We start from the raw sequence: 19289 nt of genomic DNA, 5'->3' as shown, positions 1-19289 counted from the left end.
TGTCAGTGCTGTTGTGACAGTGGAATGAGAATCTGGTGGGAAACACGAGTGGAGCCCGGGTCGATAAATCTGTTAGCCAATAAAGACCTTCACTGACGTGTCGGTTCAGGGCTTCATGTTGATATATAAGAAAAGATGCTCATTTACATTTATTTGGTTGTATTTGTGTTTTCTTTTTATTTATAGTTATTTATTATAAAGTTTATGGTGAAAATATCAGGCCTCAATGACATTTCTTTATCATAACTAATGACGTTATGAATCCTTTTCATATTTTTCATCAATATATCGGTATTGGAAAGTTTTTTTTTCTACTTTTTTACACTTCGTCTGTGTTCATGATGCATCAATGATTTCATTTATAGTTTAATTTTCACCCATTGGATCCAGATGGAAACAGTTGCAGTGGTTGAATGAATGTTGCCGCTATCTAACCACACGTTGTCGTACAGAAATGTCAGAGATATGTTTGCGGTAATTTAAAAAGAAAAAAAATCCTATTCCATAGTTTGTGCATCTGAGAAATTTGTTTTTGAAAACTGTCAAGTGTCCCAATGCTTCTTGGTTTATTCTCCACATTCAATGGATCCTCGTCAAAATGATTTCATGTGAAAATCAGCCCATGAATTGTGAGCAGATTTTCTTAAATGAGTATTTAGACATTGTTGGAAATTTAACAAACCAGGTATGATGTATTAGCTCTGATTTTGTTTTTTTTCTAAATCTAGAGAGAACCAGATGAGCTTTTTCAAGGTGGAAACTTTTCCTTTATTCGTAAATAACAATATTGCTGATGGATTTGTGGACTCAGTGTCTATCAGGCTCTAATCTGTGATAGAGGCTCGGACCTGATCAGCAACAGGAAGAAAATACAGTTGAACCACAACAGAAGTGGTTTCACAAAACGGAACCACGATGATCTGACTCATGCACAAACTGTAAATCAGCAGATGTCTTGTGGGAAGTGTGATAACTGTGTTATCCTGTGTGAGTCAGAATTCCTTGCAGGCCTCCACTATCTGACGTCGGGACACTACTTCCTGTCCTGTATTGATAGCAGATTATTGGACTCTTCCTCACATCTGTAAGCAGCTGTGTTTTACTACTTTCTCTCGGTCACACTGTCTCTTTTACTGCAGGCGTTCAGAGGACGGGCAGCACCGGGTCAGACAGATGTTTCTGGATCTCAGACAGTCCTGAGCTGATGTCCAGGTTCCCCGGCAGCGACGGGCAGCGGAGGCTCCCACACAGCCGGGGGTTCTCCACGAGGGAGGATTTGTCTGACGGCTGCGCAGTTAACCCCGGACGGGTCTCAGTTTCGGGGGTGACGGTCATGAACATGGTGTCGTCCGAGGCCACGGTCACGGGGATACCGCTGGACAGAGACTCCTGGGACCTCTGGGTGAATGTAAGGTCAGTCGAGTTCAGGAGAGAAGACATGAGAATGTTTAACTTTTAGGTAAAAGGGATCTAGTGGCAGAAACTGAATATAAAATAATCCTAGTGATCTTTTCACTACTGAGTTTCATCTAAATTGTACAAAGTGTTGTTTTCTTTACCTTAGAATGGGCCTTTTATATTTAAATACTTTATATTTACATCAAGAGCGAGTCCTCGCTACGGAGGCAGCCATGTTTTTTTTACAGTAGCCCAGACTGGACAAACTAGACTTCTTTTGAGTTTTTATGACAACTGAAGGCTACCACAGGTTCTCTTTCTCTTTAGAAGGGGAGGGTGGGGTGAGGGGTATTTAGCTGCAACATGCAACTCCACCACTAGATGTCACTAAATCCTACACACTGTACCTTTAAGTAAAAGCCCAAGAATAAAATGTTGTAGTGAAGAGTGACTGGGAGTTTTACAGTATTAGTACAGTTCATGAATCTTTATGAAAAAAATTATTAGGGCATTGATATTTAATTTGGCGCAGATCCAAATAAAAATCTGAATGGAGTGAATTTAAATGTGGTTTCACATGGAGACATTCTAGTTGTAGATGTGGCGTTAGTCTTTACCTGTGTGTCCATCTGTATGGGAGAAATGGGATACATGCTGTGCACCACTGGTGTCCCAGTCCCATACAGGCTGGGTGAGTTGGAGGGGAGGGTACTGGATGTTACAGTGCTGTAAGCTGGAGGTACGGGAGCCATCTGCCTCTGGAGAAGCTGGAGGATGACGTTGATGTCGGTCGTCATGCGAGTCTCCAGTCTGGAGAAGACGATGGCAAAAGAATCTTTACACCCAGAAGCTTCAGAGAAAATACTCTTTTAATGAATCTTAGAGTTTCAAATATCAGGCTATATTGCATTTAGAATATACAGTACTAGGTGACATTGTCAGACAATATGTAATAAGATGATATAAAGGGGTTCAAATCAACAGAGTCTAACATTAAGGAGAAAATTCACCTGTTGAGCTGTGAATGTAAAAGTTCCAGTCGAGACTCCAGCTCACTGGGCCGTTCTTCTGTGAAAGGCGGTGGATGGTATGAGTTCCGGACAGACGACGATCGCCACGTGCGGCCAGAAAACTGTTGTGACTGTCGGTCAGGCCAGTAACGATACATTGCCGGCACATTCAAAGATGAAGCTGAGGAAAATAACATAGCAGCCGGTTGCAGTAAGTGTTTACAACGTTCACATCTTGTGTCTCTTTCCAGGACAATCCAGAACGTTGTCCACCCACCTTGGGGTCCTCTTTCCACTGCTTCCTTCCCCACTGATGTGCCACTCGGGGGCCGCAGCTGCACCACAGAGGGGGAGTAGTCCCGCGCGGCATCTTCTGGAGGATAAAGCTCTACTTTGGCACCGTGAGCAAGAGACGTCTCCAGGTCCTCGCTGGACTGGGAGCACGGGGATCCACAGCTGCAGCGGTCGTCCCAGTGGCCCTGGGAGGGGGAGTGACGATGACGGAAGGACTGAAGGGGGTAGGAATCCTCATGATCGATTCCATCTGTTCACAGAAAATATTTTCAAGAACTCAAGTTACAGTATTTGTCTACACAGATCATCAGTATTACTTCTTTGCAGTACAACCTATGCAGCAATTTATCAGAGGATCGATATAAAAACACTCAACTCGTGTCACTACATATCTCACCTGGTCTGATTCTGCAGTCCAGGGAGTGGAGCTTGTGTCTTGGCTTGTGGTGATATCCACAGTCGTCTCCAGAGTCATCAGTTGTTATTATTGGCGCCACTTGATCAGCCTGATGAACACAGGGGGGAAAAAGACATTCTCACGATTCTGTGAAATACAAAATACCAAGATCTTAATCGTTTTCTTAACAAAACGTACGTCTCTCAGGTCAAAGGTCATCTCCAGGTTCCTCCAGAACCTGTCTGCAAAGCCGGGGTAGATATCCAGCACCTCCAGCAGGTCTTCCCTCTGGATGCGGTGCAGGTCACAGTAGGTGATGGTGTGCACGTCGGAGTTGGACTTCCCCGGATCGTCATACAGGTGGATAGCCTCGCCAAAGATGTCATTCCTTTCTGCAAGAGCATGAACACTTTTTATTCGAGTAGCTGCTGTCTTTAAAGTTTGATTTAGGACATTTTCAGGGGCTACTTTGTAATTAGATGTTACCTAATATGGCAACCACCACATCATCCCTAATGATCTTGATCGAACCACGCGAGATGAAGAAGACCGAGTCCAGGATGTCTCCGTAGTGGATCAGGGTATCGCCTGGAGGAGCGTGGACTGTCTTGAACCTCTTGGCCAAGGCGCGCAGACAGGCTTGACTGCCTCCGCGGAAAGCCTTACAGTTCTGCAGCAGGGATCTGTTCAGGTGCAAACAGATGTCGGCCTGCAGCGACTCTGGAAACCCCTTCAACACCTGAATATAAGAAAAAAACAATCGAATAATCAGCGATTAGAAGCAAAACCTGAACCCTGAACAACCACATGCAAGTTTGCTCTGTTTTTACTTACAGCGTTCATGTCGATGCCGTTTGTGTAGGCCCAGGCGTGCTGGAAGTACTCCTCCAGCCTCTGACGCAGGCAACCAGGGATTTGGTGGAATCGGATGAACTCTTTGACTCGCAGCATCTGGGTGTGGTAGCGGGTTGTACCCGAGTACAGCCGCTGGATGATGGCAGACACGTTCCCAAATATGCTGGCATACATTAGAGCTGAGGCAGAAGAGGACACACACAATCGAACAATAAGACCCAGGATATTTCAGTAACTAATGTTTATGAGTGTCTGTAATTTGGTGCATAAGTAAAAATCCTGTTTTGTAGTTTTATAAAGTGAACCATCCCCAGGCCAGTAATTTTTACAGTGTCCCTAATAGTGTTGTTCAACTCACATCCGATCACCATGACGCAGATGGAGAAGATCTTCTCCGAGTTGGTGTTTGGAGAAACGTTGCCGAACCCGACGCTCGTCAAGCTGCTCAGTGTGAAGTACAGAGCGGTGACATATTTGTCTTTGACCGACGGACCGGAGCTGGAGTCGCTGTCGTTGTACGTCTTGCCCAGTTGTTCAGCCAGGTTGTCCAGCCAGCCGGTCTCCGTGTACGGCCTCTCCACAAAGCCGATGGCGTACCAAATGCAGGCCAACCAGTGGGCGATGAGTACAAAGGTGCACATGAGTAGGAAGAGGACAGCAGCTCCGTATTCCGAGTATCGGTCCAGTTTTCTTGCCACGCGGACCAATCGTAGCAGCCGAGCCGTTTTCAGCAGGCTTGTTAAGGTGGCCATCTTTGGTGTCCGATAAAACAGGGAAGGAGATGTTAGGCAAGGAAATGACCATTCAATATAGAGTAGCTTTAAAAAACGTAACTTCCGCCAAGGGGGCTACGTTTTTACCTCTGACCATTTGTTTGTTGGTTTGTTTGTAAGCAAGATTACGGAAGAACTGCGAGATGGACTTCCACAGAGCTTGGTGGAAGGATGCGGTTTGGGTCAGGGAAGAATCCATTAACATTTGGTACTAATCCCGATCAAGGGGCGGATCCAGGATTATTTATTTTTTTAACCATGGATCTTGAAAAAAATCAGGTACATTTAGAAATCTGATATCTACGAAATTGGTAAAGCTTGATTGAAATTAAGGGGATTTTGGGCCTTGGCGAATTCAGTAGTTACCTCTTCCCCCTTTTTCGAAACTGCACCAAAATGTAATGAGTTCTTCCCTGACCCATTCTGCATCCTTCAAGCAAGTCTCATTAGAATCGGTTCAGTTGTCTTTGTGTAATCTTGGTCACAACCAAACGGACAGAGTTGAAAACATTTAAGCATCACTGCCAAAATAATTGTATGAATCAATTCAAACAATGAGAACAATCAAAGTTCTTACCTCCTCAGAGCCAGATCTGAATATGAGGAGGTCAAAGGGGATCGCTGCAAACAGATCAATGGGGAACCAGCCTTTAATATAGTGCTTGGCGATCCGGCTCGGCTGTGTCACCACCTCGTCGTTCTTGTCCACGTACGTCGTGCGAAGGTTGATGACTATATCCACAATAAATAGCACGTCCACCATGAGGTCAGCCACATTCAGAGGGTTACACGTGTAGCCACAGATCCTTTGACGTAAATCCCCGTGCACGTCCAAGAGGAAGGTGGCCGAGTAAGGAGTGAAGACGGCCGTGTAGAGGACCAGCAGGAGAATGATCCAGTCCCAAAACGCCTTGAAGGGGCTGTAGTGAAGCAAGATCAACCATGTTGTCTCTGGCACCTGGAGTTTGTATTCAGGAAGTACATCCGACTCCAGAGAAAGTACCTGAGCATAAAGAATGCAGCAGTACGCAAATGATTCTCACTTATAAACACAGAATTTGAGTCTTTCAGGGGGAAATTTTATGTGAAACTATTAGTTGCAATTTGGGAAAACAAGATATTCTGAAGAAAAAGACACTAAACCAAATACATTCTCCAAAGGTTTCTGATCCTACCCAACAGACCTTTCTAGAAGACGCACTGTTTTGATGGAGCTGGTGGAGGCTGCGCGCTCTACGACCTTGTAAGTCCAACAAATCCTTGACCATTGTGTAATTGGTGAATCTCTGACTTGACTAAAGTTTGCATCCACTTAGTATTTATAGCATTAAATTTCAAGTTTGCAAAAATATTTAAACTACAGCAAAGGTAAAGGAGCAGAGTGCTGTAATCAACCCGGCCTGAGCTGACTGAGGGCAGGATGCTGGTGGCCTGGAGCTGTAATGATAAACTGGGCGTCACAGACACACGACTGAGTTCATGTGCTACCAAAGTCCTCATGTTCTCTCTCGCCCAGTTTCAAAGTGATGCTTGCTGCCCTGATGAATGTCGCTGATATAACACGCAGCTTCATAAACAGGTAGCTGTGAAAGACCGTCAGATAAACAGACACGCAGACAGGGATCAACACGTGACCCCGTGCACCAAGGTCGCGGGTCATTGCAAACACTTCCTTTGTGTTTGTTTCATATCAGCGTCCTGCGGGTGCAGTGATGCAGAATGCTGAGCCTCGGGGCTGCAGCAGCAGCAGCAGCAGGTCTCACATTGAACTGTGGCTAAATGTAAATTTGCTTTTCACACCCATGAGAAAAACATTCAGCCACTAAACAACCTATTGATTTTTCCACCAGCAGGTTAATTACAGCAGTTTTCCATTATTGCCAACTTCCTGGAAGGCTCTTTAAATCAAAAGTGAGTAAGTGTGATATCTTAAATGAACCTGACAATCCTCTATAGCATCACAGGACGTTAATGTCACAGACTCTCACTGGAAATTTGGTCAAGAATGAGTAAACAGTAAACTGTTGCATGAGCCCTGTGCGAGGTTCCTGGCCCCCGTACCTGCGTGACCTTCTCTGTGACCTTGGAGGGGCTGAGCAGCTCCGCCCTGGGGGTTGGAGGCGAGCAGCATTCGGGGCCCCTGCTGCCGGGTCCCCCACTCTTCATAAGGTCTGACTCAGACATGGAGCTCTGCTGGATTACAGGTTATCCCATTATTTATTTATACTTAGGCCACAGAGATGTAAAACAACCTCTTTGGTACTTTGATTCCTTTAATTTTCAACGAAGACATTTGCTCACTACAACTCGTACTCCCATTGTGTTTGTGACGTACTTTTCTTGCTGTACTGGACTTTATTCCTTTCATTAACTTACATGTAACTTCTAATGTAAGCCTCCATATATTGGGCGCCTGCTAGTTCACCTCCATATACGGAGGTTTAGTTGAGATAAACTTTATATAAATTAAAACCATGTCTGTCTGCTGCATGTCTTCCCAACTCTCCCCAATTCAGACTTATGCTCTCAATCAATAAATCTATAAATAAAACCTGCGCTCCCTCATAAAAAAAAAAAAAAAATTGCCTTATCATTTTTCATTCTGAATTTTCCCTGGATGCAAAAAAGGGAACTATACTCAGGGACGTTAAATATTCACTGCACCCTTTCCTCTCTACTCTGATTTCGCAGACTGCCCATCTAGCTCTGCCCCTCCCAAAAACACTCTGTCCTCAAACACAGGATAGTCTCAATACTTCACTCACAAGGTGTAACTGCACAGAAGAGGCAGCAGCAGAAAGATGAGCTCTCACCAGTCTGTCAACTCTCAGGTTTTTAAGTTCAGTCACAAACCCAACTCACCTGATTTGACACCAGAATATCAGATCCTCCTCGACCTTGACCAGCGCGCAGCCATCACTCAAACTTCCATCCTCCTGAACACTTTAGTTTGGACGAGTATGTTCAAAAAAACCTTCACTCTCTTCTTTCTTGCTTCATATTTACCCAAAACAAATGCACGTCTGTTTTCTCTGTTGGACGCAGACGTCGATGCTGAACCCTCCGCTCTGGCACGGGGCAGAGGACTGGCCTGCAGCTCACATGTTGCGGCGCGACATTCGCCAACACTGGGAAACAATCGATGCCATACTATAGCTGAGAGGAACTGACAGAAAAATCTATGACGGGCATTGATAAACAGAGCAAATGGGCTGAGAGCTGGTGCACAGGACTTCCCCATTAACATCAAATTACCATTTCAACATTCTCGTGGGCAGTTGGCTTCGGCACTGGACATTTAAAATATAGTTCAGGCTGTGACGTACATGTGCAAAAATCATAAAATCAGCTGAATGTATAGTATCCGCTCAATATGCTGCATGCACACTGTTAATGTGGGATCTTATTGACTCTACAGTAATATGAGGGGGTAATGACCTGTGATGACATTGGCTCAAAATGTCCTTCAGCTCTGACCTTCAGTCGTCTGTATACTTTTTTCCCCCCCATCAACTTAACATAAATACACAGTTTTGCATGATTTTTCAAAGAGGAAAAAGTAATTTTAGTCTTTAAACTTTTTAAATAGGTAATCAAACTTTTTTCTTGAAAGGCAAAAAACAAACCAGACACAAATTATGAATAAATGTATGTTTATTTCCTCTTTCATTTTTTCCATATAGATGATTTCAAAATGGGCAAAACTTATAATGACGCAACAAGCTTCAGTATCAGAACCAACAGATGTACAAGGTTATCAAAACCTTTCTTTGTGTAAATTAACATTCCACATTACTCCGTGTCCCGCCCGGTGTCCGGGGGTCGTTCTCAGCTGACAGCCTGGATATTGTCCCACACTCTAACTACGTCTGGATAGTCAGTCAGAGCCTCTACTAGTGATGAGGCAGCATCCAGCTGGTCCTGGTCCAGAGACGTCATGTTGCTGGGAAGAAACTCCATCCCAGAAGAGGTGATCTGCATCCCCAGCTTCTCCAGCGAGGCTCGCACCTTACTCAGGTCCGTCGTGTCACAAATGAACTGGAGGGAGAGCAAATCAAACTATGAGTCAAACTGTAGCAGGATGCAGCTTTAGTCTGTAAAATGTAAGAAGCAACAGAAAACACTGAAAAACTCCCAATTAACATTCAGACAGTCGGGTGTTCAGGACCGTGACAGGATCTCTATCTGGAGCTCTCTGAATCTTAACTGAATACCACTGGTCCGAGGACGTTCAGGCACATACGCTCATTTAAAATTTCAATTCCACAACCACAACTGCTGCTATTTGCATCTTTGTCTCCTCGTGTGTCTGCACTGAGGAGACGTCTCTTCTTCTCTGACCTTCAGGAGAGGCAGCTCCTCCTCATCCTCCGTCTCCTGGACGTCTTCGGCTCCGGCCTCGATGGCCAGCTCCAGAGCTCTTTCCGCCGAGATGGTGTCGCCCGCCGCCCCCACCACCCCCCTCTTGGTGAAGTTGTGGCGGACCCCGTCGGACAGCATCCCACTGTGGACAAGCAGAGAATTACACCTTCAGTAACGTCACATCAACCTTTATGATATGTCAATTCTGTATGTTGTATTTTTGCTTACTCTCTACTTTTCAATGTATTTGTAAGGTACAGTAACATGCAGGTGGTTGTGATTTATGTATTTATAAATATATAGGGGCAAATTTAATGAATCTGGAAGGAAATGAATAAACTGTAGTTACTAGTTATTACGCTTTGGAAGGAGACACAAGCTTGTACAGTGCTCAGCAATAATTATGTATTGCATGATACTAATGCATGCTTTTATTTAATGATGTATCATCACTTTCACTTCTATGTTCCTGCATCTTGCAGGGACAATACTACACAGTGCAATCCACAGCTATTTAGCAGCTGTTTGCACAACACCCACTGAAACTAACTTCCAGTACCGGGACATATAGTACGATTCCTGACCCGTTCTTGTTGAGCAGGCGTTTAACCTCCTGGTGGCTGCGGGTGTTGTTGTCGGTGAGGACCTCGATGAGCAGCAGACATCCACCAGGCCCCCGAGCTTCAAACATTTGCTGGGACACTGGTTTGGATTTCTCCTGCAGAACCAGGAGAGAGGACATGAATCAGGCTTGTGCAGCATATTGTTATTTATTTTGTCTTTTTAGAGGAATGGTGTTCATCTTTTCCAGAGACTGAGAGAATGGAGCACTGGAATGACAGAAATTTACTTTGAAATTTAATGACCTCTGCCAAGGAGGTTATGTTTTCACCCCTGTTAGTTGGTTGGTTTGTTTGTGAGCAAGATTACACAAAAACTACAGGACAGATTTTGTTCAGTTATTTATCTTTAAATCTGTATTTATATTTGGCTTTAATACTCAGTTACTTATGTCTTTCAGTCAGCTCATACTACAGTGACATCTCTGTAGTAGTTCTGGTGGCTGGACTTTCATCTCAGTGCAGTGAACTTAATCTTGACTCATTTTGAACTTTTAATATTCTTATGCTCTTGTGTTTGACTGTTTTGTCTATCTATCTATCTATCTATCTATGAAACTTGGTGGAGGGATGAAATATGGGTCAGGGGAGAACCCATTAAATGTTGGTGCAGATCAGGATCAGGGGATGGATCCACTAAGGTTGTGAGATGGGATGTTTTAAAGATTTCTAAGAGAATAATTCATAGATCTTGACAGGAAAAAACCCCAAACGTGTTTATGGAACTGATATTTATGATTGTGTGAAATCTGGTGCAGCTTGATTGTATTAAAGGAGACTGTTGGGCCTTGGCAGAGGTAAACGTCACCATTCATTTCACTGTGCCAGTGTTGTCAACCTACCGCACTCTTGATGGCTGTGTCTATGGAGGCTTTGGGCATGTTCTTGGTCCGGCACTGCTCCAGTATGTGAGCCAAGTTTAAATTCATGACCGGGTTTGATCCACCTTCTGTGGGTGAAACCACAAGAAGTGACCGATTAGCTGCGGGTCCAGGGCAGGACTGTAAACATGGGACAGTCACTCTGCAGCCTCACCTTTCACTGCGATTTTAATCATCATGCCGAACTTCATGAACATCCTCCCCCTCGCCTCATCCTTGGGTCCCTTGATGTGCTTCACCTTGGACCACTTGTTGTGTCCCGCACACAGCGCGGAGCAGAGCTGCAGCGGCCGCACGGAGCAGCTGGACCACGGGGGAGACGACACACGAGGAGCCGGCGGCCGGAGGGTGTCCACCGGGGCAGAGCACCGGCAGGAGGCCGCCGCTAGTGACCGGGGGAGAGGGGTCCGGAGAGCCCGCAGCAGCGCCGCCCCCACCATGCCCTGTACACACACACACACACAACACAGACACACAGACACACAACACACAACACACAACACACAACACAGACACACACACGCCTGTTAATTCAGAAACACTGTGTAAGTGAATGGAAGAAGCGGAAGTGAACTTACAGTGTTTAGTGTGAAAAACACGCTGCTGCTTCTGTCCTTGTTGTGAACCCGGCACTTCCTGGTTCCTGTGACCTCACAGATTGGATTTTCAAAATAAAAGTTCAACTCCTCTCTGTTATAATCCTGTTATGACATCATCGTCATCATCATCATCATCGTCATCATCATCATCATCATCATCTACAAGGTAACAAAGTACTTACAGCTTTCTTTCTTTCTTCAAAAATAGTATAGTTTAATATAGTGTATTATTACGATTATTATTAATGTGTTTGCCTTGTTTACTTTTATTTTTCATCTCAAAATAATATTATTTTAAATATTATCAAGAAGTAATATCGTATATCTTGTCTTTAATCTTTGTTAAGTATTAAGCAAATATTACTAATTGGAAGAAAGACCAAGCTCGAGCAACAACTAAAGATTTAAGCTGGCAGATATTTTCAGACTCTTACTTTCGTGTAATATATTTCCGAGCACTTTTCTGGCTCCTCTTCAAGTTAATATTTTCTCTGGTGCTGGTTTTATTTTCTGTTTATAGTTGAGTCATTCGGATGAACAGATTCTCATGCTTCCCTCCTCATTCGGTGCATTCAACAAGTAAACGAACAAATCCTGAACCATGGGAACTTTAAATCCGTCCGAGGACCCCTGGGTGTTTCTGGTTGAGATTGGGGATCAACTGCAAATAATAGTACCAATGTTTAACAGCTGCTCTTAAAAATAAACTGCAACACAAGTCATCATACTGTTTCCCATTGTGGGAACTGGTGACATTTTTTTGTTGACTTAGTGGATTGGACTTAAATTACATTATTCATTTTATTTTGTTCAGTAATGTTACACATAGTAATGAGTTAAAATATGTGGTTTATTATCCAGAATAATCATCCACCTATTCATCATCCATTCATCCAACCACCCCCCTATTGTAATCTCAATAAATGGTTAAAGAGCTCAGTACCTTCAGGAAGTTTAGGATTATATATCAAGTCTGCGTCTATGTGTGATGATGGTACATCTGACACATTAATTCAAAAGCCAGGGACATGCTGCATGTATACGGACCTACACTGGAGAACACATCTGATTGTAGGATCAATAATGTCTGAAACAAACCGGTTTAGAGGAGATCAGACGGAGACAGATGACCACAGCAGAGGAGCACAAAGGGTTAAGAGAGGTGGAGGCTTCAGCCAATCAAGACCAACCCATCTCCAACAGACACCAGTCCAAAGAAGTGCAGGAGGAGGAGGAGGTTTCTGTCACGGCGCTCCTCTTCCTCAGACCACACACTTTCAGCCCCATGGTTATTCAAACCTGATCAGTCCACTGAGCCTCAAGGAGAGGACTGAAGAAAATGAGACATCTTTGAAACTGGAGGTCACCAGAGCTTAAAGCTTAAGAATGAGCTCTGATGAGGCACTGGGGCAGAAGAAGAGTCTTTAACTCTGGGAAGCAAGTTCCTTCAACGCAGCCTGAGGAGGAGAAAATGACCTGAGTGAGCGTGGAAAGTGAACTTCAGCTCTGTTGGAGAAAAGACATCATGTTGTGTGCACAGGGAATCGGTGCCCTCGCTCTTTTCCACTGTGTAATAACCGCGGCTGCTCTGGTGAGTGTACTCGACTTATCCTCAATATTTAGGTGATTGAGTTTATGACCACTTCATTGATTGAATAGGTTAAATAGGTATTATTTTCCCTTCGTAGATGCATTTGTTCTTTGTTTAAACAAAATTTGTGTCACTCTATTGGTAAAACAGTTGTTTTTTTGCATTGGTTTTACTTTTAGTCTCTCAAAATAAGCACCTCATAGTTTTAATGTTTTTTTCATTTGTGGAAACATTTCAGCGCAGATTTGTGTGATGTTTAATAATCTTTAAATATTTGTGGGATGTCATGAGGATAAATGAACACAGCAGCAAGTAAATACCCCTTCTCTTATTAAAAATTATGTATTTTATGTTTTCTTTATCTTTTCACACCGTAGCATCATATCACACACTTTATTATGACAGCGCGTCAGAAGTAACACCCACATGCTGCTGCACTTTGGGTCACATATAAAAAATGTCATGTATCTGTGACTTTCTTTGAGCGTCTGAATTTTGAACATGGATTTATCTTGTGCTTCGGGAAACACTCACCACATTCACCAGCAATCGACGGTGTAACTTCTACTTGCTGTTTGTACTTCTTCAACAAATGAGATGACTTTACTTTTTTACAGCTAATATGTCTATAATTCAAACGCTCAAAGAGTCAAAGATACATGACATTTTCTATATTTGGCCTAAAGTGCAGCATTATCAGTGAGATATTTCTGTTTTTGTGGACCCCACTATTCATAGTTTATTTCCAAATGTAAAACAAAGTCAAATAAGATGTTAAACAGCCTCAACATCCAGAGTCAATGCATTATCAGAAACAAGTGAAGTATTTGTTCCAGGTGATTGAAAAACCAATGCAATCATTAGGGCTTTGCAGAAACAAAATATACACACAAAGAGGAGAATGTATGAGGATTTGTTTTCATTCAGGACACGAGACGAAACCCAAAAACCTGATTTAACCCAAGATACATCCACAGCAACACACTGCAGCAGTGGTGAGAACAAATCACCTGTCGTCTGGTTTACCTCACAAACCTCCATCCGCTCTGGTCCCTTCGACCTTTCACCCACCCACCTACCCGCCACTCGCTTCAGCCGCCGTCACCTCCGAGCCTCTTCTCTTCATCTTCCCCCGGGTCGATCCCGAGTGTCGACGTCCGGCAGACTTACAACCTCCTGCTCAGTCAGCCTGAAAATCACTTTGCATGAAGCAGGGGCCTGAGAGGATAAATTCAATTACGACACAAAGGCGAGGGGGACGTCCAAAGACTAATTGTTTTGCTAACACTCCCTGTCCGTCAGCAGAAAAACTTGCAACAAAGAAAAGTAAATCACTTTGGAATTGACCTCCGGGTATTGAATTATGCTGCATGTCAAGTTGGAAACTGGAATATGTGATTTTTAAAACCCTGAACCCAGAAACACGCACACACATATGAACTGTAATAATTGTCGTTCACTATACAACAAGTGGCCTGAGCGGCTCAACGTGTGTGTGTGTGGACTTTGGCTGAGAGTCTCTTCCCCAAACAAATCCCTGTAGGAGATGATAGGAGCTCAGACAATACCGAAAACACTTTACACCCATTCACAGTTTATTTTACTGGCCCGTGCAAAGAATGTTAGTTATCACATGTCCATTGATTGTTCCACTTGGATTCTAGTCTGTTTAACCAGAGCTGTTTAGCTGGTGAGAACGACGGCGGTGAGAGGAAGTAATATTCTCAGATACTTTATTGTGCCAATTCCACTATTTAAAAATACTCTAACACCAGACAAAGTTCAAATATTATTCACTTTTCTACCGATAGCACTTTGAGCGCTCTCTCTCTCTCTCTCTCTCTCTCTCTCTCTCTCTCTCTCTCTCTCTCTCTCTCTCTCTCTCTACCTCTCTTCTGGCGAAGTGTTCTCATGTGAGTCCTCTGGTTGACTCACTGCTAGTTTTGCTGCTCTGTTGTGAAATGTACCCCGGAGCACAAAGCCCCTTGTGTGGGCTACTTCTCACCGGCGTGGCCGAGGTCCCGAGGACAAGGCCCCCATGTGGCCGAAGGCACAAGAAGGGTTTGACGGGGGATCATCACATACCGCACCCTCACACAACTATTTCACGACACCTGGAGGCAGCACATCGGATCCGTTTGTGGTTGATAGCGTTTGTGGTTGATAGATCGGCCCCGGTTGGAAAAAGACTTCAGAGAGATTTTTATTCGGAAATGTGGGCAGCTTCAAAGATGAATAAAAGTGCTGAGTTTGTCGTGAGTCTTGGACAAATAACAAACCGCTTGGTCAAACTGCTGAAGATGCATTATAGCAAAATGTCTGCTTGAGTAAATGAGGCCTTTCTAAAAGGATCGTGTCGCCAATGGCTTTATTTGTGTCTTTTCTATTTTGTAACTCCAGAAATTTGTCTCTCGAGGTTTGGTTCAGCTCTTTCTCTCTGTTACAGATCGACTCAGATGATGGCATCACGCGAGACGAGCAGATCTACGTTCTGATTGGTGCTCACGCCAGGTGTGAAAGGAGCATCCAGGCGCAGATGGCCCAGGTCAGAGGTAAATGTGCTGTTAGGGATCATTGCATTCGTCCGAAATCTTTCTGTAATATCAGATTTAAACCTTCACTCCATATTTAGAAGCTCTCCCTATTTAGCAGGAAAGGATTTACTAACCGTACTCAGAGAGGTCAGGGAGTGCATGTCCCAATACAGGACCTGCTGATTTATTTACATCAGATATAACACCCATCCAATATCCTGCTGCCCAGTATCACTGAGATCACAGAAGAGTTGAATGCAGGTGCAGACAATAGCAGGACATTTTAAACTGAGTCTGTGACGTGGAGGCTGATGACGGCGTTTCCACGGATTCAACGGTTGATGTGAAAAGAAATTAAATAGGATGGAGCCCGACAGTCCAACAGATGAGAGGCACCGTAATGGTCCAGTGAGACAACAGCATACTTTCAGATAAGCAGAACAGAAACCTAAATTTAATACTATATAATTTAATATAACTGTAATAAAATAGGATGAAGGATTGGGACAAATATAGTGATGTCACAATCATGCATCCTTCCTCCATTTGCAGATTAGGGACACATACACAATTAAATCCCACAATCGCTTCCCCCTCCATGTTACCCCTCCGTGGTTATTGTGCATATTTTTCTGAAAGATTTTGCAGATTAAACTTTAATCTAAAACTCTGTTCATTAGATATTGCTGTTTTTTCTTGGGTTTAAACAACAGCAATAAAGTTCTTAAACCCTGAACCATCACAGGGAAACATGAATTTAGCTGATTCCTTCTGCAGAGGCCGAGAGTACAAGTGACAACCAGCTCTAGACATTTGACTTCATCTACAACTATTGAGTTGTAGAAGTATAAATCTATCAATATGTCCAATGGCGCTACAAACATACAGTGAATGCACATCTGCTTCGTTTTATTTGTGAAGAGGGCGACTGCATCCCAGAGTGGGACGGCATCATCTGCTGGCCGCGGAGCAGGGAGGGTCAGCTGGTCTCAGTGCTGTGTCCGGAGTACATCTACGACTTCAACCACGGAGGTAGGAGAGCTCCACGGTCCCCATGATGAACTGACATGTAAGGAGGACAATCACTGAAGTTTACAATGTCCCTGTGTCCCAGGACGAGCCTACCGCCAGTGTGATGCATCGGGAAACTGGGAGCAGGTGTCCAGCATCAACCGCACGTGGGCTAACTACACAGAGTGCACCACATACCTGAGCTCCAACCACAGGAGACAAGAAGAGGTGTGTGCATGTGTCCAGATGTGTATATAGACTGCATGTGATCTGGTTATTGGCTGAATGGGTGTTCCATGGATGTTCCAATCTGCACAATTCTTTTCCACACCACTGTTTTCTCTGTGGAGGTGGAGAGACTGTACTTAAAAATAATCTGCCGCCCACAGGTTGTTGTTCTGACTGTAATAAAGAGTCTGAATCCTGTAAATTATATTGATGTTTGCACAGAAACTATACACAGCTGATCAGACCCTTATTTCTATGCAGTTGCGTCTCTCAGTGTTTTTTTGTCTTGTTTCAGAAGGTGTTTGAGAGACTCCACCTCATGTACACCGTCGGGTACTCGGTTTCTCTCGCATCGCTGATGGTGGCCGTCTCCATCCTCTGCTACTTCAAGTAAGAATCTTAAAATAATTAGAATCCCTCGTTAGCTGCCTCTGTTTTCAAAAAGAATCTACAGCTTTGTCCACAAAAACGAGCGTTTGTTTATATTGAATTCAATCTAAGAATTAAGATTTAATTTGGTTTGTTTCCTGATAAAACATCAATCGTTTCCCAATCTAACTTCTCTCTCTCTCTCACACACACACACACACACACACACACACACACACACACACACACACACACACACACACACACACACACACGCGCACACACACACACACACACACACACACACACACACACACACACACACACGCGCACACACACACACACACACACACACACACACACACACACACACACACACACACACACTTCCAGGCGCCTCCACTGCACACGCAATTACATCCACATTCACCTCTTCACCTCCTTCATATGTCGAGCAGTCAGCATTTTCGTGAAGGACGCGGTGCTCTACTCCATCTCTGATGACAGCAGGGCTGAGCCTGAGTTCACTGCACAGAAGCCAAATATGGTAAAACATATGCTTTTTTATATCCATGTCCATTTATCCATAGATTTTCTGACAGTATATATTAGTTTATTAGCATATTATGGTCTGTTTGACTCTGTTTATCTTCCGTCCTTTGTCTACAGGCCGGTTGTAAAGTCGCTGTCACTCTCTTCCTGTATTTCCTGGCGTCCAATCACTACTGGATCCTGGTGGAGGGGTTGTACCTACACAGCCTCATCTTCATGGCCTTCCTCTCCGACAAGAACTACCTGTGGGCCCTCACCATCATCGGCTGGGGTGAGCAGGTCGCTCCGTCGTCACATATGAAGCTAATGGTGAATCGTCACACTGCAGATTTATCTTTTCCCCCCCTCTGCACACATCCAGGTGTTCCAGCTGTGTTTGTGTCCATTTGGGTCAGTGCACGAGCTTCGCTGGCCGACACGCAGTGAGTCACGTGATGCATTCAGGTGTCTCGTGTTTACATCTGCGTCACAAACTCCTGCTTGAACTCTTTGACCATCTGCTTTCAGATGTTGGGACAACAGTGCCGGAAACCTGAAGTGGATCTACCAAGTTCCCATTCTGGCAGCCATTGTTGTAAGGAAAACCGCTGAATGATTAAATACTGTTAAATACTTAAATACTAAAGGATATTTGAGATTTAGTTTGTCATCTCTGTCCCCGCAGGTGAATTTCCTCTTATTTGTCAACATAATCCGAGTTCTGGCCTCTAAACTGTGGGAAACCAACACTGGTAAACTGGATCCTCGACAGCAGTACCGGTAATTACCTTCGCCAGGGAGGTTCTGTCTTCACCCCTATCCATTTGTCTGTTGGTTGGTTGATATGTTTGTTTGTAAGCAAGCCTGTATATCCAAAGGATGCAGACCCTGAATTGAGACACGGCTAAAAACTTTTCAAATGACAGAACATGATCATTTCTGCTCTTTATCGGCAGGAAGCTGCTCAAGTCCACATTAGTGCTCATGCCGTTGTTCGGCGTTCACTACATGGTGTTCATGGCTCTTCCCTACACTGACGTCAGTGGGCTGCTGTGGCAGGTGCAGATGCATTATGAGATGTTCTTCAACTCCTCCCAGGTCAGAATATTCATCCTCTTAGGTACAGAATGCAGTTATCTATACTCCAAATACTCCATCTTCTACACTGTGGTGGAGGTTCATCTTCTTTAACAACATCTCCATTTCCTCTTACCAGGGCTTCTTTGTTGCATTTATCTACTGTTTCTGCAACGGGGAGGTAATGTACTAAAGCTAATATTTAGTTGGAGTGAAAAACACTCAGATTTTCTTACTGTGGTAAAACGTAACCTTCTGTTTGTCTCCTTCCTCTTGTTCTCAGGTGCAGGCGGAGGTAAAGAAGGCGTGGCTGAGACGCAGCCTCGCTCAGGACCTCAAACAGAAAACGCGGATGACCAGCAGCGGCGGTGGAGGCAGCTGTTACTACGGCGGCATGATGTCACACACCACCACGCACAGTGTCAGCTTGTCTGCCGCCAATCCCAGAGCGCTTCCCTTCACAGGAGGTGCGGTGGGACCAGGTGGAGCTGCTGGTGGCGGGTCAGGGGTCAGGCCGCCACGCCACACCTCGCTGCAAACACAAACCACCCAACTTGGATTTGTTCCAGGTGACATCGAGACCTCGGGTGTCTTTGCCAGGCACGTCAGAACCAGCAAAGGGAACAATGACTCCAAAAGTCACACGGTACCCTCGATCCAATCATCTGGAGCTGAAGATCCAGAAAACTCTTTAACTCTGAAAGAGCTGGAGACGATCTTGTGATGTCTTCATATGAGTCAGATGAGCATAAAGGAAAC

At 44.3% G+C, this 19289-nt stretch overlaps 3 protein-coding genes across 3 annotated transcripts; 1 reads left to right on the top strand and 2 right to left on the bottom strand.

The window, feature by feature from the left end:
* Nucleotides 1-749: 749 nt before the first annotated feature.
* LOC117753405 (potassium voltage-gated channel subfamily H member 6) lies at nucleotides 750-6911 on the bottom strand. The gene is made up of 11 exons (XM_034571482.1): nucleotides 6789-6911; nucleotides 5305-5730; nucleotides 4313-4706; nucleotides 3934-4133; nucleotides 3586-3838; nucleotides 3294-3491; nucleotides 3100-3237; nucleotides 2686-2952; nucleotides 2409-2589; nucleotides 1999-2208; nucleotides 750-1417 (listed from the first exon to the last, which is right to left on the bottom strand). Exons 1-11 carry the CDS (start codon nucleotides 6909-6911, stop codon nucleotides 1144-1146), a joined length of 2664 nt encoding a protein of 887 aa, XP_034427373.1. The 3' UTR covers nucleotides 750-1143.
* A 1452-nt stretch (nucleotides 6912-8363) lies between these two features.
* Nucleotides 8364-11245, bottom strand: LOC117752731 (translational activator of cytochrome c oxidase 1). Its single transcript, XM_034570325.1, has 6 exons — nucleotides 11169-11245; nucleotides 10745-11033; nucleotides 10552-10658; nucleotides 9674-9807; nucleotides 9069-9231; nucleotides 8364-8765 (listed from the first exon to the last, which is right to left on the bottom strand). The coding sequence occupies exons 2-6, from the start codon at nucleotides 11028-11030 to the stop codon at nucleotides 8556-8558; spliced, it is 900 nt and encodes a 299-aa protein (XP_034426216.1). The 5' UTR covers nucleotides 11031-11033; nucleotides 11169-11245; the 3' UTR covers nucleotides 8364-8555.
* Nucleotides 11246-12465: 1220 nt separating this feature from the next.
* pth3r (parathyroid hormone 3 receptor) lies at nucleotides 12466-19289 on the top strand. Its single transcript, XM_034570324.1, has 13 exons — nucleotides 12466-12780; nucleotides 15227-15332; nucleotides 16236-16346; nucleotides 16429-16553; nucleotides 16849-16943; nucleotides 17316-17469; nucleotides 17592-17745; nucleotides 17836-17896; nucleotides 17982-18048; nucleotides 18139-18233; nucleotides 18410-18551; nucleotides 18670-18711; nucleotides 18814-19289. The coding sequence occupies exons 1-13, from the start codon at nucleotides 12715-12717 to the stop codon at nucleotides 19252-19254; spliced, it is 1659 nt and encodes a 552-aa protein (XP_034426215.1). The 5' UTR covers nucleotides 12466-12714; the 3' UTR covers nucleotides 19255-19289.

The sequence above is a fragment of the Hippoglossus hippoglossus genome, chromosome 19, assembly GCF_009819705.1.
Source record: "Hippoglossus hippoglossus isolate fHipHip1 chromosome 19, fHipHip1.pri, whole genome shotgun sequence".
NCBI classification, from domain to species: Eukaryota; Metazoa; Chordata; class Actinopteri; order Pleuronectiformes; family Pleuronectidae; genus Hippoglossus; species Hippoglossus hippoglossus.
This window is presented reverse-complemented; position numbering and strand designations above follow the sequence as displayed.